At 44.5% G+C, this 21171-nt stretch overlaps 1 protein-coding gene across 2 annotated transcripts in view; it reads right to left on the reverse strand.

Annotated features, from left to right (window-relative positions):
- Nucleotides 1-11239: 11239 nt before the first annotated feature.
- BRF1 (BRF1 general transcription factor IIIB subunit) overlaps nt 11240-21171 on the reverse strand; it is a 175142-nt gene continuing 165210 nt past the window's right edge. For both annotated transcript variants that reach the window (XM_083839101.1, XM_083839099.1), the window contains exons 16-18: nt 20017-20068; nt 17136-17304; nt 11240-14991 (exon numbers count right to left, since the gene is read on the reverse strand). In XM_083839101.1, coding sequence (XP_083695227.1) covers nt 14954-14991; nt 17136-17304; nt 20017-20068 — 259 coding nt within the window. In that variant the 3' untranslated portion in view covers nt 11240-14953. The remainder of the gene's footprint in view (nt 14992-17135; nt 17305-20016; nt 20069-21171) is intronic.

Genomic DNA, 21171 nt, shown 5'->3' on the forward strand with positions numbered 1-21171 from the left:
TCTCCTCACCCCGTCACAGCATCTCACCCTGCCTTTGTCCGCCAGCTCCACTGAAATGGCATCCTGCACGCACCGTGCTGGGAGTGCGGCCATGCCCGGGAAAGGAAAGGAGTTGATACTTTAAGGAGGGAAAATAAAAAAAAAAAAAAAAGTAGAAAGAAAATTGGCCAGGCTATTTTTAAGGAAACTTTTTCTCAATTCCTCCATCAGTGGGTCCATTCACCAGGTGATCAGCGTGACCCTGCAATATGACGTCTGCGAGGAAGTGGGAAAACAGCTGGCAGGAGAAAAGACAGGAGCTATAAACGTGTGAGGCAAACAAAAAAAAAAAAAAAAAAGCAAAAAATGAGGTGAGATTTTGGTAGCTGACACACAGCTTCAGCACAAGCAGCTCTGGGCAGCCAGCAGGAAAAGGGGGGAGCCGTGTCCCCACACGACCCACAGTGTGCTGCCCCCAGGGGCCACGCCATGACCCTTCTCCCGTGGGACTGTGGCTGCCTTGGGTCATGGAATCGCAGACCCAGCTAGGTTGGAAAATACATTCAGTATCACCAAGTCCGTCCATCAGCCTGACCTACCAAGTCCTGTCACTCCACCATGTCCCTGTGCTGCATCCACACTTCTCCTATAGGGCTCCGTGGATGGGGACTCCACCACTTCCCTGGGACCCCCCCTTGGCACTGTTGTGCTGGGTCCTGCAGAGCGAGGGCAGCAGGCTGGGTAACCAGCACCCCTCGCTTCAGCTGAAAGCTATATTTTACTCGATAGAAAGCCAAGAGCGTGCAAATCAGCACGATCCCATCCCTCCCCTCTCCAGCCCCATCTTCCCATGACATTTTTCTGTTCGCTTTAATTGACTTCCCTACTGGCCTCCCACCTCGTGGTTCCTGGCCAGGCCAGGTGCCGTATCACCAGTGCTTGACCCTTCTGGAGATGCTGCCAGGAGCCAGCCCGGCGGTGGGGTGGGAGGAGGGTGCTGGCCGTCACGAGGCGCAGGCAGGGCTCGGCATCAGCCCTAAGCACATTAATTTTATGCTGCTGCCAGAAGCAATCAGCAGCAGGATGGTCAGCGATGCTGGCAAGCACCCAGCGCCGGTCATTACATTTCAGGCTCATCCTTGGGATGAAGGGAGCAGCCTTTATCTCCCTCTCCAAACAAACAGAACATAAAACCAGGAGAGACTTCACAGAACGCCGACAAACCTTCCAGTTTTCAGCCTAGATTACTTCACGGTTAATTTATTCTTATTTATTCTTATGCAACCTTGTTTTCATTGCTTTTCCCTTTGCTGGTGCTTGCCCCTTTGAAGTATTTTTAGATTGAACTCAGATCCCCTCTTTGCCTCTGCTGGGTGAGACAAGCCACGCTCCTACGAGTCGCTCATAAATGCTCTATTTTCCTACCAATCTGCTGTCATTTCCAGCCACGTTATTGCAGTGACCAGGACGTGAGATCTGGATGTAGTTGCCTGCAATCTTGGGAAGATTTTGGCCCAGCAGCAAGGGCAGGTGATGCCCTGAGGCCACTCTGCAAGGCCACTGGGCTGCCAAGCCCCACGCACCGTGCAAGGGATGGCCTCACGCAACCAACTTGTCCCCCTTTAGGGCCATACCTTGTGATGACCCCTTGCTTAGCATCCTGGGGGCCAGGCAGCTTCCTTCCCTGGGAGCACGGTTGGGTTCCTCCCCAGAAGAAGCCCCAGGGGTTGGCACAAAGCTCCCGGATCGTCTCTTTCCCATCGCTGCTCTGCTCGCACCCCACCAGCTCTGCCCCCGCCTGTTTCATCTTTCCTCTCTGTCAGGAGCGCTTACGGAAATTTCATGGTGATGAAAATCCGCAGTGATCAGCCGTGTTTGTCTGGGAAACAGCGAGCGGCAGGAATGGTCTAAATACTTTCAGGCCTCTGGCAGTTCATAGAGCAATACCCCAGGCAAAGAAAAAGATATCTTGATTAGAATAATTATAATTGTCTTTTCCTTCGTTCTTTCTACAGAAATTCCAGGCTAAATTATCATCTAATTTCAGAGAGCTCCATGACCGAGATTATCTATGAGTCATTTGTAATTATGTGCCAGATTGTATTAAAGCATGAAAATACAAAGGTTTCTCATCAAATACTAAGGGGGGGAGGTGAGAATCAAATTACATTGGAGCAAGATAACTGTTCCAGACACTTTCTGATTCATGGCGTCCAGCAAACGCAGAGGAAAAGGAGAAAATTCTCATTGTGATAATTGTAGAATTGTGAAAACTGACAAATTACAGGAAATTCCAGTTTAAGGCCGACATACCTTCCTCTTCCCGTGCTGCTCCAAAAGCAGCGCCAGGCGCTTTATGGCCCTCCCGTTTCAGCTCGGCACCAATTCCCAGGGGAGTTTCCACAGTGGCTTCGCCTTGGACCCGGGTTTAGAAGTGGGTAAAAGGGAAATTTAGCCCGAGCCCATCTGGCTGGGAGCAGCACAGAAACCCTCAGCATTGCTGTTGGGTTTTGGGCAACCAGACGGAAGCAAAGAGGGGAAATGTTCCTTACGTGGGGAGGGGATGGAGGGTGGGTGGAAGCGGGGCTGTTGGCTGTGGGGGTAAGGCAGGGGTTAAGCATCAAGGGGGATGCAGCAGGATGGTCTTGACAAGGCTGCATCAATGAACACATGCATAAATTTTCAATGAAATGTTAACGTGCTGTACGACTTGCATGGGGCCGTTTGTCCTTCCTGAGAGAACAGACAGGCCCGTTTTCCCTCTACAACAATGAGCATTATTGAGCAGTCACAAACAGCAGGGAAATAGCTCAAACCCCAACAGCCATATAAAAACAAAGGGCAAGATGATCAGTGGGGGACAAACTCTTTTTGTCCATTTTTCTCAGCTTTGCTGGTGGCATCTCCCAAGCCTGACCCCATGGGGCCACTCCATTACCCTGTCCCTTGGGGGAGGAAGGAGCTGCACTGGGATGTGTGCCCTGGATATTTGCTCACAGGTTTGCCCAGCCACAGGGTTACACAAGCACCTTAAATCATGTTTGGCTTGCCCAAAGCGAAGGTAAAATGCCATTAGCAGCACTTATTTACTCAGAGCCTATATAAAACAGGCACCATTGTCATGAGTGTTTGTAAAAGCCAGGGAGAAATGAAATAAAAATATATTCACGAGCATCCTTAGGGCAGCACGGGACACAGTGAAGCCACCAGGCACCTGCACTGCTGGGGACACCCATCAGTGCTGCGGAGCAGAGGCAGCTTTCAGGGACAGCTTCAGATTTCCCCATCTTCTTCATGGGTTGCTGACTCCGGCACTGGCTTAGCTCGGCTCACACCAACGTCAGGTTTCACTGATGGAGCCCAAATTAAACACGCACATGTAGCAGTACATGAGACAACTTCAGTAATAAAACCGCAGTGTGGGAAATGGCAGGGAAGAAGCTAGCAGCAGCAATTAACGTGCAGGGCAAGTAGGCCAGCTGCAATTTATTCTGCATGTGCTTCAGACATTTCAGATTGTCTTCATTCCTCACGAAGTTTTTGTGATGCCTGTCGCACGGGTACATTTAAAGCACCAAATTTAGCTGCAGTGAGCATTGCTTAACAGCCTCCCAAATGTTCGCTCTGCCTTTCGTGAAGTGGCAAATAAACAAATTATTAATCTATTTATGGCACAATGTTTTACAATGCCTCGTCAGCCTGGCTATGTACTAAAAGCTCTTTTGTTTTGTGGCACGTGATGGCCAGTTAATAGCAGGAGGGAGGCCCTCCGGATCTTCTGGACAATTCGGGCCAAAAGGCTGAGGCACAGGGCAATGGGGTTTCCTCGCGGTGCCTGCACAAGGCAGACAGCTCTGTCCCAGTGCACCCAATCCTTTATGTTCACTGGAGAGAAAGAGGCTACCTGGGGAGTCACCAAGCAAAGAAGACAGCTTTAAATGAAGCAACGGGTTCCTCAGGAGTCTAGAGCTCTGCGTGTGGATGTCCACGTGTATCAGCATAGGCATGGCTGGCACTGCTACGTCTCAGAGCATGGAATAGCCAGCCTGGCAGTCAGCGGGATAAATAAACAGGCCACAGCAAAGGCGTGTAGTCAGGCAAGAGGGGTGAGACCTGTACATTTCTGCGTGACAGAGGAGAGGTGGGACTGCTTGTCCCCAGAACGACATGGCCTAGGAACCTGCCCGACTTTGATGGCTTTTCTTCACCCTCCTGGAACAGCAGGGGTCTGTCTTGCCCTATGTCCGTGTGACCACCCCATAAATCAACGTGGTCATGTGAGAGGAGCTCAGTACTGCAACCACTGCCACCAGGAGCCTGGCAGAGCCGGCAGGCGCGAGCTGACCTTCCTTCTGCAGCACCGTGGCTGGCAATTTGCTACTCCTCGGCCCTGTAACCATGAGAAGGGATGTGCCAGGGCCGAAGGGATGTTCTCATCTCACAGTGCGCCTGTCGCCGGCTGCACAGGTGCTTCTGGTCTGCCCCTGGCACGTGGAGCGATTGCTTTTCTCTTGGCAAATGCCTTTTCGTTCAGGACAGGTCTGCGCAGAAATACCTGCTGTTGGACAGAGGAAACAGCAGAACTTGGTAAGGAGCTGTATTACCAAAGAGTAGCCCAGGAGATGATGGAAAGGAGTGCAAGATGGTGACAAAATGGCAATGAATGTCATCCATTTGCTACTTAATATTAGCATCATAAAGCAGGGGACAAACTGAAGAGCTGACACTCCCCTTGGTAGGGATGTACCTTTGCTGTTGGGATCCTTCGCATCACACCAGAGCACGTCCTGAGCCATGGGGCAGGGAAACGCACTGCTGCTGGAAGAAGAAAACATCTTCGTGATAAGTCTTTGGAGCCCAGAGGGCTTTTCAGAACAGAAGCTAGGATCCTCATGCTGACAACTAGAGAAGTTTTCCCCTGCTGAGCGCTATGTCCCAGCAAATGTTCTTATCATCTCTTCTGTACATTGCTCTACTGACGACACAAGGGCATTTCTAACAAGTCCATCGCTCCTAAATACATGTTATTTCCTGCTGATGTCGGGGTGATCCTACACACTTTATCTGCAGAGAAAGGAGAAAGCTTTCCTCAACGGCCTGTGTAGTGCATAGAGCTGCATGGCTGTCCTAAATCTGTAAAGCAGCTGTTGAGATAAGATCAGCTAGACCTAGAAAAACCAGCAGGACAGAGGTCTGCAGCAGTGCAAAAAGCTGACACTGACGCTTGGCCAGGTGTAACAGGGTCAGCAGTCCAGGGGAGGAACAAAGGGCTGGGAAGACTAAGAAGGGAACCAGACACTTACTCATTTAGTAGGCATATTTTACTGGTTTTGTCAAGGCTTATTCATCTCCTAATATGCCTGGGGACAGTCAATCCTCTGCCTGTGCAAACGAATCACCACACGCTCCCGTGAGGCCAAGACCCCGCATGGCCACCACAAACCCTTGGAGGAGGCCGGTCTGAGTGCCAGCAACCCATGGAAAACCACAACCAAGAGCCCGCAGACTTAAAAGGACATAAACCCTCCTTGTCATGGCCTGGGTGTGCGGATACTCATCAAGAGACAGCTCATGCCCCTGAAGAACGTGGTGTTGGTTGCTCAAGGAAGAAACACAAGCCTGGAAGAACCACCAAGGCCGCGAGGTTTGGGGGGTTTTGTTGACAACGGCCATATTCCTACCCGCTTTCAGCATGACCACCTTCAGGAATTTGAGCAATGGTGGGAGAAGAAAGCCAAAACTTGCCAGGCTGTCCCATGTGGACAGGGTTTTGGGGCTCTTCCGCCTCCTTTTTCTTATCCCCACGTGCTGCTGATGCCGACATCCAGGAGGAGCGATGGCCAGAAGGGGTTGGCACATTGCTGCCCAGCCTGCGAGAGGGCTGCCTACAAACTTCTCCCCCAAACCTCTTGGCCACGGCAATGGAATGAGGCAAGTATCCGAGCAATGCAATATTTCTCCTGAACCGCGTCATCCTAATGACATTTCACTCTCCCTTTGCACCTCTGTAAATCAGAGCGAGTGGGGAACTCGGTGATGTTACGCTGATGTAAAATCGCTCTCAGGAGGGAGCCAGTCGGCGTAAATCATCCCCCTCTATTTCCTTGTACATAATCTGGTGCCAAGCACTGCCAAAACAAGGAGAAAACATTCCCAGGATTTTTCCTAAAGGCAATAGCCCGCCTAAGCACAACTCTAAATGTCTGCCGTTAAAGTTTCCTTCATCTCATTAAAACAACTTGCAAAACCATCTGCTAGCTAATAAAGACTTTTTAAAGCTTAAGTCTTGTATTTTATAATGAAATATACTAAGGGAAAACAGGACATGTACTTAGAAAGGCAGAACAGCAACAATCTGCTGTTCTCTCACAGAAAGCCAATGGCATTCACTCCCATGACAAATTACAGAGACTGAAGACTTCAGCCCTTTGACGATTTCTTGTACAAATACCATAATTCCTAAACGCATCCACATTTTTATTCAGACTGCTCCCAGACACTGCAGCATTGCTGATATCACACTGGTTTCAAGTTAAAAAAGGCAGATTTCACTTTCATGTCTGACTTCGTTCCATTTTGTTAGCATTTTACACCTCCAATATTTGTTACAGATCCCAGGGACTCCAGCGGGTAATTTTGCTTCCTCTAGAGAGATTTCTTGCTGGCAGATGGGGTGACCACATGGGAGGACTTCCACCCGGCCATAAGGGTGACTCTGTGGCACCAGGTTGGGACTCACCAAGCACCGATGGCTGCACCAGCTGAGCATAAAGCTCGGGGTCTTGATGAGCTGCTATCCAGAAGCAAAACCCACTTCTGTCCCTAACGCCTCTGGCGCTGGCTGAGGAGCAGCTGTCACCCAGGAAAGCCTGACGGGCTCTCCTGCTATGCCATGCTCCCAGCTCAGCCTATTCTCGCATGCTGCTCATGGAGCACCTGATGTTTTCATGCTCCAAGTCTCACCACAATTCTCCACCCGTGCTACTTTTTGCCCATCTTTCCTGTACTATTTGACATCACTGCTCTTCAGTAGTGATGGCTCGCTCCTGCTGGGCACTGAGGACTCTGCTTAGAAATAAAGCTGCAACTCCCAGCAAGGTGATTGCAATTTACACAAACAGAGAGAGTAAATTCAAAAAAAAATTTTTTAAATCCACATTTTCTTGGACGGTAAGCTACCTGTGCCTCCAATCAACCCAAGATCTACACAAGAATTTAATGAAAGCTAAGCTTAACTGGGAAAGCAGGCTTGAAATTATGCTGGAAGAGCCAGAGCCTTCCTTCCAAACCTTACTTAAGTCCTGTAATCACCAACAGCAGTCCTGCTCTATATTCATTCTGCCCACTTCTGATCTTCACATGAGGTGTTCTCAACTGCTTATCTCCTTCCGAGCACATGTGCTGTGGTAGTAAAGGTGGATAAGCAGAGGGGACTAATCCACGGGCTGAACACAGCCCTTGGAGCCCCAGCCCCTCTTTCCCCCACTCACGTCAGCTGCAGACTGGGACCAACATAATCTCCTAATAGACATACCCCACCGAGCACAACCATCTGAGATGTGGCTTCACACCAGAATTATACCTGCAGGCACCAAAAATGCTTGGGGTCTCTCCTGGGCTGCTTTACAAGGTCTGGCAATGCTCCTCTGGACAGAGACTCCACGATTCCCAGGAGGACAGGGGAGATCAGAAAATTTATACTTGCGGCTGTGCCAAGCACACCAGCTAATGGTGTTTTAGATGGCATTTTATTAATGCAGCGCAGCCAGCTCCTCTGAACCTACCTAAAATATACAGGGAAGATCAAAAAGATGAAATATCCTTCATCTTACCTCAGGCAGCAAAATCCGCTCAGGCCCTTCCCCTTGGTGCCAGGCAGTCCAGAACGAAAACGCGATTATTCACATGGCACTGACTTGCTGCTGGAGACCTCAGAGCTTATGGTGGGTCCTGCTGATTTAATGCAGCATGCAGCAGTATCAGACAATTTCCCGGTGGCCTTGTGTAAGAGTTTGCATGAAAACAGTGACTGGAGTTTTGAAACCATTTGCTTTAGCTGTATTTTACCCTCTGTCAACCCAAGCACCTTAGCTGAATTGTGCCGGTGTACGTGTGTAGAGCCTCCTTTGGTGAGCTCTCGGTGAACAGGGAGGACTCAAAGCAGATCCAAGGATCTATGCTGTTTCTCAGACACAATGCTGCTCTGAAGAATCGTTATTCAATTACAGATCCAGATCCGCGTTGGAGCAGTCTATTACCACCTAGAAAGTTTTGACAGCCGCAGCCGTTCCCATGCAGAGCTGAAGAGGAACGCATTATGGGCTGCGCACTGCAGCGGTATCGCCACTGAAGTTCCCTTTCCTCATTTATTTTAACACCAGCAGAATAGGTAACTCTGCTCTGCTGGCTAATGAGGAAAGGCAGTCTGATGTGCTTGACAAACAGAGTGTGAATTGGCTTTGGGCAACGTTCCTCAGCATCACAAACCCATGTTTACCCCAGAGCACTTTCCTCCCTTCTTCTTCCTTTCCTCCGACTGTTACCAGCCCTCGGGACTGTCATTAATGGCACAGATCCTCAACTGATGTAAAGCAGCAAAGCTCTCATGGCCTGATGCCGTGAATATCTATCACGGACATTCTCATGTGCCTCTCTGTTTTTATTAATCCTTTGTATTTTTAGGAACCTCAGATGCCTCACTACCAACAGACATCTGCTTAGGGCATGGATCACACTCTTCTCACAGGATTTCTACTCAAGATGTTTGCTCCAAAATCCTCATGTGCACAAGGGTATTTAACCAAGACCAGGAGCAGCACCTCTGCAAGGAAGGCGGGCTCAGGAGACCCACATCAGAAAGGAGGACAGGAGTTGAAGACTTGCCAGCTCCACTGCCTTCCATGCCACTCGAGGATGGACGGCTGCACCAGCCGTGGGTGTTACCCTCCAACACTGGGCCACGCAGTCAGCAGTTCGGCCTATGTTTTGTCCTGGTTATAAAAAGGCAGAGTTAAGAAATGACCATGTTGCCTTTTTTCCTGAAAACCTCACGGATTTTTCTTTGGGAATGACCGGCTACTGGCAGGGGGACAGGAAACATCTGCACTGAGCTGGAAACATGTCCACGAGCCCACGGCTGGGGAACACCACCACCCGTGAACCACAGCGGGGCAGCTGACATCTCAGGGTAGGGTTAGGAATCACACCACAACCTGAAAAAGTAGAGGTATTGCACAAACTGTTTGTATGGCCCAAGATTTCAGTTTTTAGTGTAGCTGTGAGACCTGTTCGGTTTCCAGAGATGTGGAAATTGGCCTTGGTCTGTTCCTATGCTTACTGCCTGTTGCACAGTCTAATACCTCACTGCAAAGAAATCTTAACTATTTTTTCTCATATTTTTATATTCAGTTTTGCACCTTAGTGACACCTTGCCATCTTCGTCTTCCTTACCTGGCCAGGTGTCCTACTACTTTTAATATCCCCCAGCAGACTGACCCACTGGTCTGTACATTATTAAAATGGAGCAGGATATACCATGAAAAAGGAGTCGGGAAAATGGACATTTCATGTGTGGAAAATGGACAACACTATCTCACCTCTGCTGTTGCCAAGGTGCGACTTTAGCACCTCTTAGTCTCTCTGTATAAATACATTTTACCATTCCCACAGAAGAGCGCTGAAGAAAAATTACCTGGTAAGAGCAGTGTTGGTGCCGTTTCTTTTCATTGCTTTGTTCAAATTCCTCTAATTTGCTCTATTTTTCTGGTTTGAAGAATTGAGAAACCTTACTAGGAGCACTAAGAGCAATAAGAAAGCATCCTTGTTGCAATAGAGACAGATAATAAAATGACTGCCGTCCTGGTGTCTAGTACAATGCCACTTACTGCCAGCTCATACAATAACAAACATTACATTCAGACTAGAAGTCATTAAATCCTTTGCTCCTAGAGTCACATGGCAGGATGGGAATCTCAGTTTGCATTTTTATGAAATGTATATACCTCCCTCATTTCCATGAAAATGCACAAGAGTCCCAAAAGAGTAAAACAATTAGGATGAGGAAACTCACCAAGTAAATTTGTTAGGCTGTAAGCCATGGGTTTTCCTCCAGTTTCATTTCTCAAGCACTTCATCCTTCTCACTAAACAAACAACCACTCACCCAGACCACAGTCAGGGATCAGGGCTAGCAAAAAAATTACCAAATAATATGCTATAACTCTTCTTATACATGTGACTGGAGTAGAAAATTACAACAGCGTCTTCTGTGTTACAATATGTGAACCTAAGAATGAGTGTGCTATGATTTACTGGTGACAAACGAAGCTAATGTGAAGCTTTGCAAGATTTCAGCTTTATTAATATTATTTTACTTCCAGACCCTTAAAGGAGGCATATTTGATGAAGGCAGTTGGGAAGACAGAATGGTTTTGCTTATGAAGGCCCAGTGTTGTAGGGAAAACAAAAAATACAGGACAAAGCTAACGAACTGTATTGCTTGGGAAGAGCAGAAAATATGAGGCCGGGGTGGTCAGTACTTTTTAACAGCTTAGATGTTATGAGTGAGAGAACATCAATGATGGACATCACCGGAGAAATTCCCAACCACCAGTGGAAAGGGTTGGAACAGCTGAAAAGAAACTACAGATAAAATCATCCTGATGTCAACGAGAGCAAGGGTGTACCTAGATGAGAACCCAGTAAAATGCTGGAATGAGACATGCTTAATGTCGTATTGAAACTACAGGTAATTGCCCTACTATATGCTAAAAATTTGCAGTAAACAGTCCTGAGGATCCAGGAAGCTCCACTACCAGGAAACATAAAAGAAGCAAATACCCAAGTGCACAAAGGGTAGATGCAGATTTTGGCCTCCAAATTGTGGTGACCAGATGTTGATAAAATAACTAGATATTTAAGTCAGCATACACCTTATTTATCAAGATACTGCTTTCAGAAACAAGCACTGGAACAGTTCCATTAGACACTGCATATTTTTCCCACAGTCAGTTAATTATATAGCTTGGTGTAAAAACTCGTCAATGTTACGCAGTTTATAGAAAGTATCTACATTTATCAGCAGAACCATATCTTGCAAAAAACACTTACCTGATTAGACTTGTCTTTGCTTTTAGAGACAAAAGACAGCTCTGAATTGCAAGCATTTTGTCCGCTATCAACCAATCATGCAGCAATCAAAAATGAGCATTCATAAGAATGAAGAAAAGAATCAGAAATCAGAAGGAAAGTATCATAAAAGATGGGTTTTGCAAGGGTTTTACTTTTTATTTACAGCAAATATATTACAGTAAAAAAAGCTTAACATGGCTCATAGTGTGGTGTGTAAGGAATATACATATGCTTACATCAAACAGGTTTAATTTCCTTGGCACTAACTGAATCAAATGCAAGGTTTCAACACAAAAATAAGAAACAGAACATTTATTAGGCAAAACTCTACATTAACTGTACACATCTGCGACTAGAGCTTCAATGCAATCCAAAGAATACAAACAAGCCATCAGGACGGCAAGAACTTTTTAGCCGAACACATTTAACCCTCAAGACAAGGTTGTCTGGCACCATTTAAAAGTTGCTGTACTGAACACAGTGATTTTAAAGAAATGTCACGGATGATTAAGACACTGAAAATGCACTCACCACAGTTTTCTTTATTTCTTTTCTTTTTTATCCCCACAATAAAAGACTGTTAAAAGGCTGCACAGCAGACAAGCTGGATGCAACAGCTGGAGGGTTTTGCTTGTCAAGCAAAGTGACTCGCAACGAGACATGCTTTATGGAAGAAAACCTATGATATACAGCTTGTATGGGTTCAAGGAAAAAGACCGAGGGAACAACAAATATGGAAGCCTTATAATCTCTCTTCATTATAATCAGAATCCTGAAAAAAGCAGGGTCCAAATTACTCCAAGAGAATACAGGCTCACTTACATACAACAAAATTGTCCAGATACATCAACAGTAGTAAACAGAGTTAATGCAGTGTTAATCTTTTTACATTTTAATGACTAGCTATAAAAACAGAAACTAGCATGTTCTAATCTGTTTACATTTCCTGAGCTTAGTTAAATCAAGAAGGAATGAACATTATAAAAGTCCCGGTAAGTCACCAATAAATTAAAAATATACATAACCACTATAGTTTAAGAAGCCTTAAAATGCTCAAAGTGAAGTCTCCCTACTCAATACCATGGCTTTTCCTTTAGGACTCCTGTACAGAAACCATGCCATTAACTTCACCAGCAATATTGAGATGCTATGGATTTGCAGGTCCTTTTTTGCTATCCAAGTGCCCTTCTAGCAGACTATGTGATAGCCTTCTCTAATCAAATCATATGAGAGCATTCAAAAACTGCAGTTTTTTTCCTGTCCTATATAGAGAAGCATCCTCTACTCCCAGCGCAGGAAACAATGTTCTCAGCAATGCAATGTGCTACTGAAATTCAAATTTACTAGCAGGAGTTATCTGAGTGGACTCTCAGCTCTCGCACATAATATCACTACATTGGCAGCAGGTTTAGTATTCTTTTGGGGGAACAAACCAATGAAAATCTACACAGAAAACTGCAGGAAAGACCCTTAGCAATAAAGAACTCATCTTAGCAGTTTCTTTAAGAACCAGCATTATGCATTTGAGAAAAGCACTCGACCTACATGAGTCATATGCATGTTTATTTATGCATGTTTATTTCCTGCATAGAGAATAATGTGTACCTTGGAATAAAACCCAGCTTTGAGAATATACTGAGAGCATGGGTATTTGTAATAGTGCTATTGGCAGATTAATTCAAACCCAAATGCTCAGACTCAGCTGTCTCAAAGACTTGCAGACCATGAACTTTGATAAAACAAACTACTTTTTTTTTTTTTATTGTCTGCTTACAGCATGATTTTGAATTATGGTATAGATAAAAGAGAGGTAGAAAGGTTTATCTCCTCAATGTACTTTTTTGTGCAGCATTTATAAAGTATCAGAAAAAAATCTATCGCTTTTGGTGAAAACGCCAGCTGTTCCCCTAAGAATTACATGGAATCTCTTCTTTCCCACTGAAGTGCTGCAAACCCAGTAACTGATATCTGGTTCAGAAGAGCTTTTCTTCCCATTAGCCTCACTACATCATTTTTGTTACCAAGTTCTGCAGTTAAGAGAAATCATTGCAGAAATACTGCTGCTCACTACTCAGAAATATCTAGCAAATACAACCTACTCAACAAACTACATTTACCAGCCAAAGAAAATCAAGTCTGTTCCTAACACAAGCACTTGCTCTTGCTCTATTTACACGATCCCTCTTATGCATGTTATTGAAAGGGACAGAAGAGGTACGGAAGGCCATATGGTCCTTCCCCTCGTTGGTGATGACCGCAGGTACAAGCACCATCGGTCCTTTCCTCTGTCACTCTGACTGGGAGGAGCCAGACAGCTTCCCGAGGCAGCTTCTTCTCCAGCCACTAGCCACCCTCCATGGCAGGAGAAGGGGAGGTGCTTTAATGATCAGTGCTCCTCAAAAAGAATAGGAAGGATGAGCAGGCCAGGAAAGACAGCTTAACAGAAAACACGTTGGTAAGATAAACATTCATCTTTCCCTGGTAGAAGAGAAATCTACAATTGTGATTGTCACGACACAAAAGAGAGAGGTGAAAACATCTTTGCTTCTGCAGCTGCAGTCATCAAGACCAAGACCCAGAGTGCCATGCATCTCACACTGAGCTGAGAGCCTTGGGCCATGGCAGTGTCAGGTCAGAGGCGACAGGGTGGGATCTGGCTCCATCCCTGACCCCCTGTCCTACCGCATTGCGAAGGCTGCTTTATCTGGATGAGAAGGACCTGCTGACATTTTGGGGCACATGCAGCTGGAGCTCCATGTAGCAGCGACTGTTCAAGGGTGGGAAAGTCAGACTGCTGCATGGTGACCTTTAATTTACCCATAGAAAGTTAAATAAATTACATTAAATTAAATTCAGCCAAAGCAGATGCTAGCTTATTTATTAAAAAGCTCAGCTTTCTCTTGCTTTCAAGTGGTTTTAGAGCCACGCAGCTCTGGGGAGCAGACCTGCGCTCCGACTCAGTTGGACAGGAGCAGCTCTACAGAGACGGCGAGACTTACTCTCCTGCAGCAACATCAGCCACAAGACCTGGCTGTACCTAGGGACTCCGAGCAAAGGTACGTGACACCAGCATTGTCTTCTGCTTTCCCTATGCAATTCTTGCCTCACCCAGGATTTTTCCCTCCTTCCACATGAACAACATCCCACAGCGTAAGACAACTCTTTACTGCCAATATTACCTTCTATTGTCATAACTTTTAGAACATCTATGAATTGATTAAAATAAAGAAGTATTATCTTCATTTCAGAGAAACAGATACTGCCCTATAATATATAACTTGTCATCAATTTTTGATAAGCTTGGGTATGGCAGCTTGCATACAATGACAGGGTCACGTTTACAATAAAGGTTGGAAATGTTTTCTTTTGGTTGTAGTATTGTAAGACAATTAATCCTAGTGTACTCAAATAATCAACAGGTGGGCTTCTCGTTTTTACCTGTCCTTCTATCTGCCCTTCTATGTGCTCTCTTTCAACGGTATGTGTAAAAGCGAAGTCACATTAATAAGAGATGTGTTCCTTCCAGCCACACATGCTACATATACAGTCTATTTTGTCTTTTTTCTTTTGCTCTCTGGAAACACAACTCCCAGGAATTTCATTCTCAAACCATGATCTACCAAAATAAAAAAAAAATTCAAGTACAAACCCAAACTTATTGCTGGGTTGTGGGTCAATGTAAACTGACCAGAGTCATTGCCAACCTGGAGTTCACTGTACTGAAGTAAGGATTGTTTGATAACATTTGCTGACCATAGACAGCTTCTTTCACCATTCACGCATTTTGAAGATTGCAGACTTGCTGGGAACAAGAAACAGTCCATGTCCTTTAGAAGCAAATAGAACTAATAGCCATCATCATCGTCCATATCACAGCCATAATCTGAAACACAAGAAGACAAAGGTATATAAAAATGCAAATATTCCAGGTAGATGGAGTATCCAACAAAAGTATTGCTACTTTCAGGTTGTTTTCCTGCTGTGCAACTAGATGGTAAGTTTTGCCCTAAGCAAGCATTTAAAAAATATGTATTTTCTGAGGGCTAAAGAAAAAGTTCTTCCAATTCTTCCCCCACGAAATAAAATTATTTGTAAATATGTACGTGTAAATATTTCTTCTCACTTGTCACTAGGCCCTCATTTAGGGATATTTGGCACATGGATATGTGAAATACCTGGTTTAATTTAGAGGTTAAGGTGATCAAGCCTGATTGTCAGAAGTAATTTGGAACATGGCAGCTGAGAAGCAGCAGCATACATTTACAAGTAGGCGTGATTCTCACTAGACATAGACACCAGTTAAAGAGCTGGCTTGTTTATATTATTCATAGATTTATAAGCTGAAACTGCAAGGGTTCAGAGATAGCTCAGAGTTCCCATCAACGACAAAACGAGTCTTGCAATGAATCGTGACCGATAGATCTGACTCAGATCTCCCACATTTACTTACTCCTACAGGAACAACTTAAATTTTTGCCCATTTTTTCAATCCGGTTCTGTTTTATAAAACAATGCTGATTGCAAAGACTGCGTGTTTTGTGTGTCAGAAGGCATGTTTGTGTTTCTAATGAACTGATTTCTCTCCTACATGCTTCCTGAAAAAAGTGAAACAGTGAACATTTTCTGTTGCAAAGTCAAACCGAAGGATAACTATTACATATGAGCATTCAGTAAAGTTAACCTTTATATTCCAAATTTAATACAGTGCAACATTTCATCCAAAGTCAAGCAAATGCTCTGAAGCAGAATTAAGTGTAATCTATAATAATTTGTGTAGGATGGGTGAAGTTCACCATTTGTAATTCCTGCACTTATTCCAGGCAGACAGGTCTAAAAACCATGAAGAAAGCAGTTAGAAAGGAGTTATTTGTTCTGCTGAACAGCTCTGCACACCTGCATTTGAATTCTGGGAATACTCCTTTTCTTTTTATTTTTTTTAAACTCTGATTTTTCAGCTGTTGTCCAGACCAGACAGGGAGTAGTGGAATGTTCTCAGAATGGTTTAAAAATAGTAACATTTACAAAGAAAAAAAGCTCAGTGACCTTTATTCTATTTTTGTGGGGGATTTATTAATAAACATGGACCCACCCTCCCCCACATGGGTGCCTTTTCTTGGGAACGTTATTCTAATAATAAATGCAGGCAACAAACTGTTTTTCCTGACATCCAGCAATTATTTTCCAGTGGAGAAATCAATTTAAAAGCAACACACACTCTTATGAAATGTATACATACTGTCTATGAAAGCTAAATTAATAGTTCTGGAAAGATTTTTGCAGTAAATAAAATTTCAGTATAAACCTTACTTACTCTCATCTTGCTTTTCCAAAATCCATAATTAGCCGTCCTTATTTAAAAAAATATTTTAGTGTATTTTCAAACCTCAATTCCAAGGGGAAGTTTTTAATAAAGGATAAATGTGGATGTGTCCAGCTACGAAAAACCGCAATGGGAGGATACTGACTTTTCCTGCCAGCAAAGAAACTTAATTAAATGAGTGGCTTTGCTGGGTAACCCAAAGAAATTAGCACACATCTGTGTGCCATACAGCATGCCACACACTATCAATGTCATTTTTGTATTTGGAGAACTCCTTCCTCCTAACATTTATCCCAGAAACGGAGCGAGACGATTCTCTTTGCTTTGAGCTGGACAGCCAAGTCTGCAGGGTTCATGCACAATCATGAGGCAAGGAGCCCCAAGCACTGCTAACTGAGGGGTTGCTGACCCCTTAATTCCTCAGATTCGCTTTAACAAATAGAATTCTGAAGAAGGCACAACATTGGTTTGTTCTTGAGAAGCCTTCTTAGCCTAAAGCTTGAGATGCAGAGCTTTCTCTGGAAGAGTCTCTAAGAAGGTCACGTTTCCGACGGGGGTGACTCCAGGCTTTTCTGCAGGAATGTGCCCTGCTTGGGACGAGCTGGGACAAGCAGGGGAACCCTGTCTGTCCCGAGCCCTGCAACAACGAACCCCAACGCACAGGCAGAGAAATAACAGGCTGTGCTTTAGACAACATCCCAACTTACCGTTTCCTCCCATTAACTGCAATGCGCTCATGCAGTGATCGTCATCTTCTTCTGCTTCCTCCTCTTCCACCTCTTCGTCAGGGTTATAAGCTACTGGGCCACTCTCCACTAGCACACCTGCTGGTTTTGATAAGTCAGGGGCTTCTGCTTGTGCAATTGGTAAGGTCACCTGCAAAAAAGAAGACAGGACAGCATTGCAGCCCTTCCTTTGTTTGGTATTTGTATGTAACGTTAGCAGCTTCCAAATGGGACAGGAAAGCTGGAAGCACACATCTAGTGCTACAGGCGTAGCTACTCCAGGGAACATCCAAGTTGCTCAGTGAAATGTTGCCTGAATCAAAATGAGGTATAAACATTCACAGCTATCACATATTCCAGAGCCAGGCAACTGAAGTGTCCAGAGACAGCGACAGCAGTACAGGAGCCTCTTGCAAGCACAAGGTAAGGAGAAATTTGGGAGTGAAGGCTCGTCAGCAGAGCTCTGCAGGAAAACTTACGACCTTCTCCTCATTGTGTTTGACTCATATCAGGCCTATTACACAGTAACAATATTATTGACACTTTAATGACAGCAGAAAGGTACCCTTCAAATCAGGGGAAAAAAAAAAAAGGCACAATGAGCTGATGAATAAATAGAACTATTTAGACAGCACTTAATGCTGTGGTAGAGCACTAGGTTGATAATACATACCAGCACCTGTAACATTACCTATGGGATTCATCTGAGTAATGATCTCCAAGCTCTAATTTAGGAACTGGTCACTGATGGGCCCATTCCCACAGCTGCACCTACCCAGACGCTCTAAGGTGAGGCAGGACAAAGCAGGGAGGACAAGGAAGGTTAACAGAGCAAGGAGGCAGAGGTGAATTTGGAGCTGAAGGTAATGGTGTGTCCTGTTCACTACAGACTGATCTGGGAATGGGGCAGCGCTCCAGCTCCAGCTCCTGCAGCGTGGGGGCATGCTGTGCTATGCTCAGCATGGGGCACTGCCTCCCCGTCTCATCCAGGGAAGGAACATCACAGGAGCTTCAGCTCCACCAGCTTCTTAATGGGGCACTTCTCCACTCAGTTCTGTACTTGGAATATTTGGGGTTTGTACACAAAAAGTCCTACAGTGCTCTAGGGTTAAACCACAGCGCACAACAATGTGCTGCTGCAATTCTGTTGGCTTTAAGGTCTGACTTGCATCGAAGTATTTATTTATAAATGTATTTACTTGTGATGAAGTAACTCCCAGAATCCCTCCAGTTCCAGGCGCTTTAGAGATATACCGTAACAGAAAGTCCTGGTACCAGAAAGCTGATGGGCTAATTATTCAAACATCAAAGCTGCTCCTAAGCTTGTCACATACCATGCCAGTCAACCTAAGGAATCTGCCTGAGATTTTCGAAGTCACCTAAGGGTCTGCTCCAATAGCTCATTAATAGGGCACAAGACACCCATTAATTTTAACAGAAAATCAAGTATTTAGGCATTCAGATCACTCAAAGACAGGTTTTCATGATCTTTTAATGCTCAAATTAATCATCTTATTTAGAGGAACTTCCCTCCAGTTTATTTCATATTTCCTACCACTGTTTTTGCCCGTAGAGTGATCAAATGGAGTCCATCTACACTTCAGGAGTAAGTAGAAATAGACACAACCGTTTGAGAGGAATCAGCATCATAATGTATATAAATTTTTATGCTTAAAGTATCCATCTGCTCTGAAAAAGTGGCTGAATATAAAAGAGCTACAACTGAGTCATTATTTTTTTAAATTGCACCATGCTAATTAAAATGTGACCTTCTTCTAATTATCATGTCCACTTCCAGACTGCTATAGTTCTAAAAATGTGCAGGGTTTTCTAATGAGCATAGCATAAGTGAAAATATATTTCCCTAGGCAGGATATCAAACTGTTTCTGAAAATCAATGGGTTTTAGTTATTTTAAAAATAAGGCACTCCAACAACACCTTTAAATAGAACTTCCTGGATTCTTCCAGACAACCTGGACGTCTGTTTGGCATGTACCCTTCCATAGGCATACATCTTTCACATAGGCATTGTGAAAGCACAGTAGACTATCAAAGTTAACTAGCACACTTTCAAAAGGGCACCAGTGTCACACACACATGGGGAACGTTTTCCTTTGGTGTATTAGGAACAGGATTGTTAGATACATGGTAGGCAGTTCTTTTGTCATCTGTAAAACGCAGGTGTTTGTTTCGTACAGTACAATAGCAGAGGAAAGCTGTTATTGCTGCAACTGATAACAATCATGACCCCTTCATCCCAACATACACATACACAAAGCCACCCAGGGAAAATTTCTGATGGTGGCCAGTTACTAGCACTAAGTTTTCTATGGAAATGTCATTATTTCCAAAGTAAACAAAACAAACAGAGTAAGTCATGCTCTATTGGGTAAGCTGTCACTTCGTCATTCCTCACCAGTCTCCTGAGGCAGACCCCAGGACCCCAACTCTTTCCTTGGGTCCCCACCAGCTCCACAGAAGCAGCACTTTGCCTTGTCCCCCTTCTCTGGGGGTACAGTCCAAGTGCTGAAAGAGGCACAAGCTCTGCCCTCTCCTACTGCTCCTACCCACTTGTTCAAATGTGCCCTTTTAGATGCTTGCAGGGAGTTTTCTTTTTCCTGTCTAACCAGGGATTATGAGGTTAAGGTTACTGATGGATAAGTAAGGGCACATCTTGGTTAGAAGGCAGATAACCTCAGCTTTGCAATGTTTGCATTAACTAGCTCCTGCTCTGATCACTGAGACAAGATTCTCCTTTCTTTTTGCCCATATCTACCCCATAACCTGAGCCAGGCTGAGAAATGCTTGTTGGAATTTCTGGACTCTAACCATGGCACTACAAGAAGTGCTGAGCTTACATACCTTTTCGGTGGCAGCCTTTTTAGCTAGTTGTGTAGAAATCAAAGGTCTTAATCTGGAAAATAAAGGAAAGAAGAAATGGTGAACACCACACACAAGAGTTTGACACACACTATTCACTATCCAAACGATGAAAGCACTTTGCTAGTGTTATGCTGCACAATTACTTCTTTTAAGATATAAAACAAAGTTAGCAGTGGATAGCCACATACATACTCCACAATAATTAATACACACATTCCCTTCTAAGCATCTGCCCCGATTCAGGATAATATGAAAAAATGCCAATCAACAAGCTCAGTAGCAAAGCTTCATCTCAGACTGCAGCTCCAGCTCATCCCAAAGATCTGTGAAAGAGACGGCTTTATCACATACTACAAAAGTCAAAAGACTCAAGGAAGCAGTGAGGAAGAGAAGACCAATAACAGCAATGCTTCATCCCTCTGCTGCTGTCTGAACGTGTGGCCACAGCACTTTGGAGCAGAGCAAAACCTGTACCTGCAGGCTGCCTGCCAGAAAGCGCTGTGGATGGACCCAGGGGGACAGGTCATGCTTTTGGGCACAACAACAGAGTTTTTGGAACAATGCAGACATGACAAAAATAAGCCACTTTCTGAATTGTCCAGCATTGCTCTACTTCCCTTTATTTGATGACATATGCAGGATACCAGTAAGATTACATACACAAGGATACCGTAATTATCACAGACTGAATTTTAACCTCTAGCTACAGAAACCATTATCAAGAACAAGGGGACTCTGCATACCTTGAATGAGAAGTGACAGAAATTGAACATAAACATTAAAAAAACCCTGCATCAGATACAAAAAGACCTGCATATCTGGGGAGAAAAGATGGATCTGCATTACTCTACAGCTAAGTGTTAAATATTGTTCTTTTCTGAAAAGCATTTCACAGCTGGTTGTCTCCTTACTGCTATGAAGGCTGTTCTCAATCCATCATTTACTGTTGCTTTCTGGTCTCTCCTCCTCATCGAGACATACCCAGTCATGAAAAGGATGACTTGTTTTCTACAGAAACACTGCTCAGACAGCTCCTCAGGTTTGTCTTTCAACTAAGTCTCCGCAAACAACTTAATGAATACCAATTTATGTCTCTAGAGATATAGTCTTTTATGATAAGCAGTATCTTTCTTC

The sequence above is a fragment of the Anser anser genome, assembly GCF_964211835.1.
Source record: "Anser anser genome assembly, chromosome: 5".
NCBI lineage: Eukaryota > Metazoa > Chordata > Aves > Anseriformes > Anatidae > Anser > Anser anser.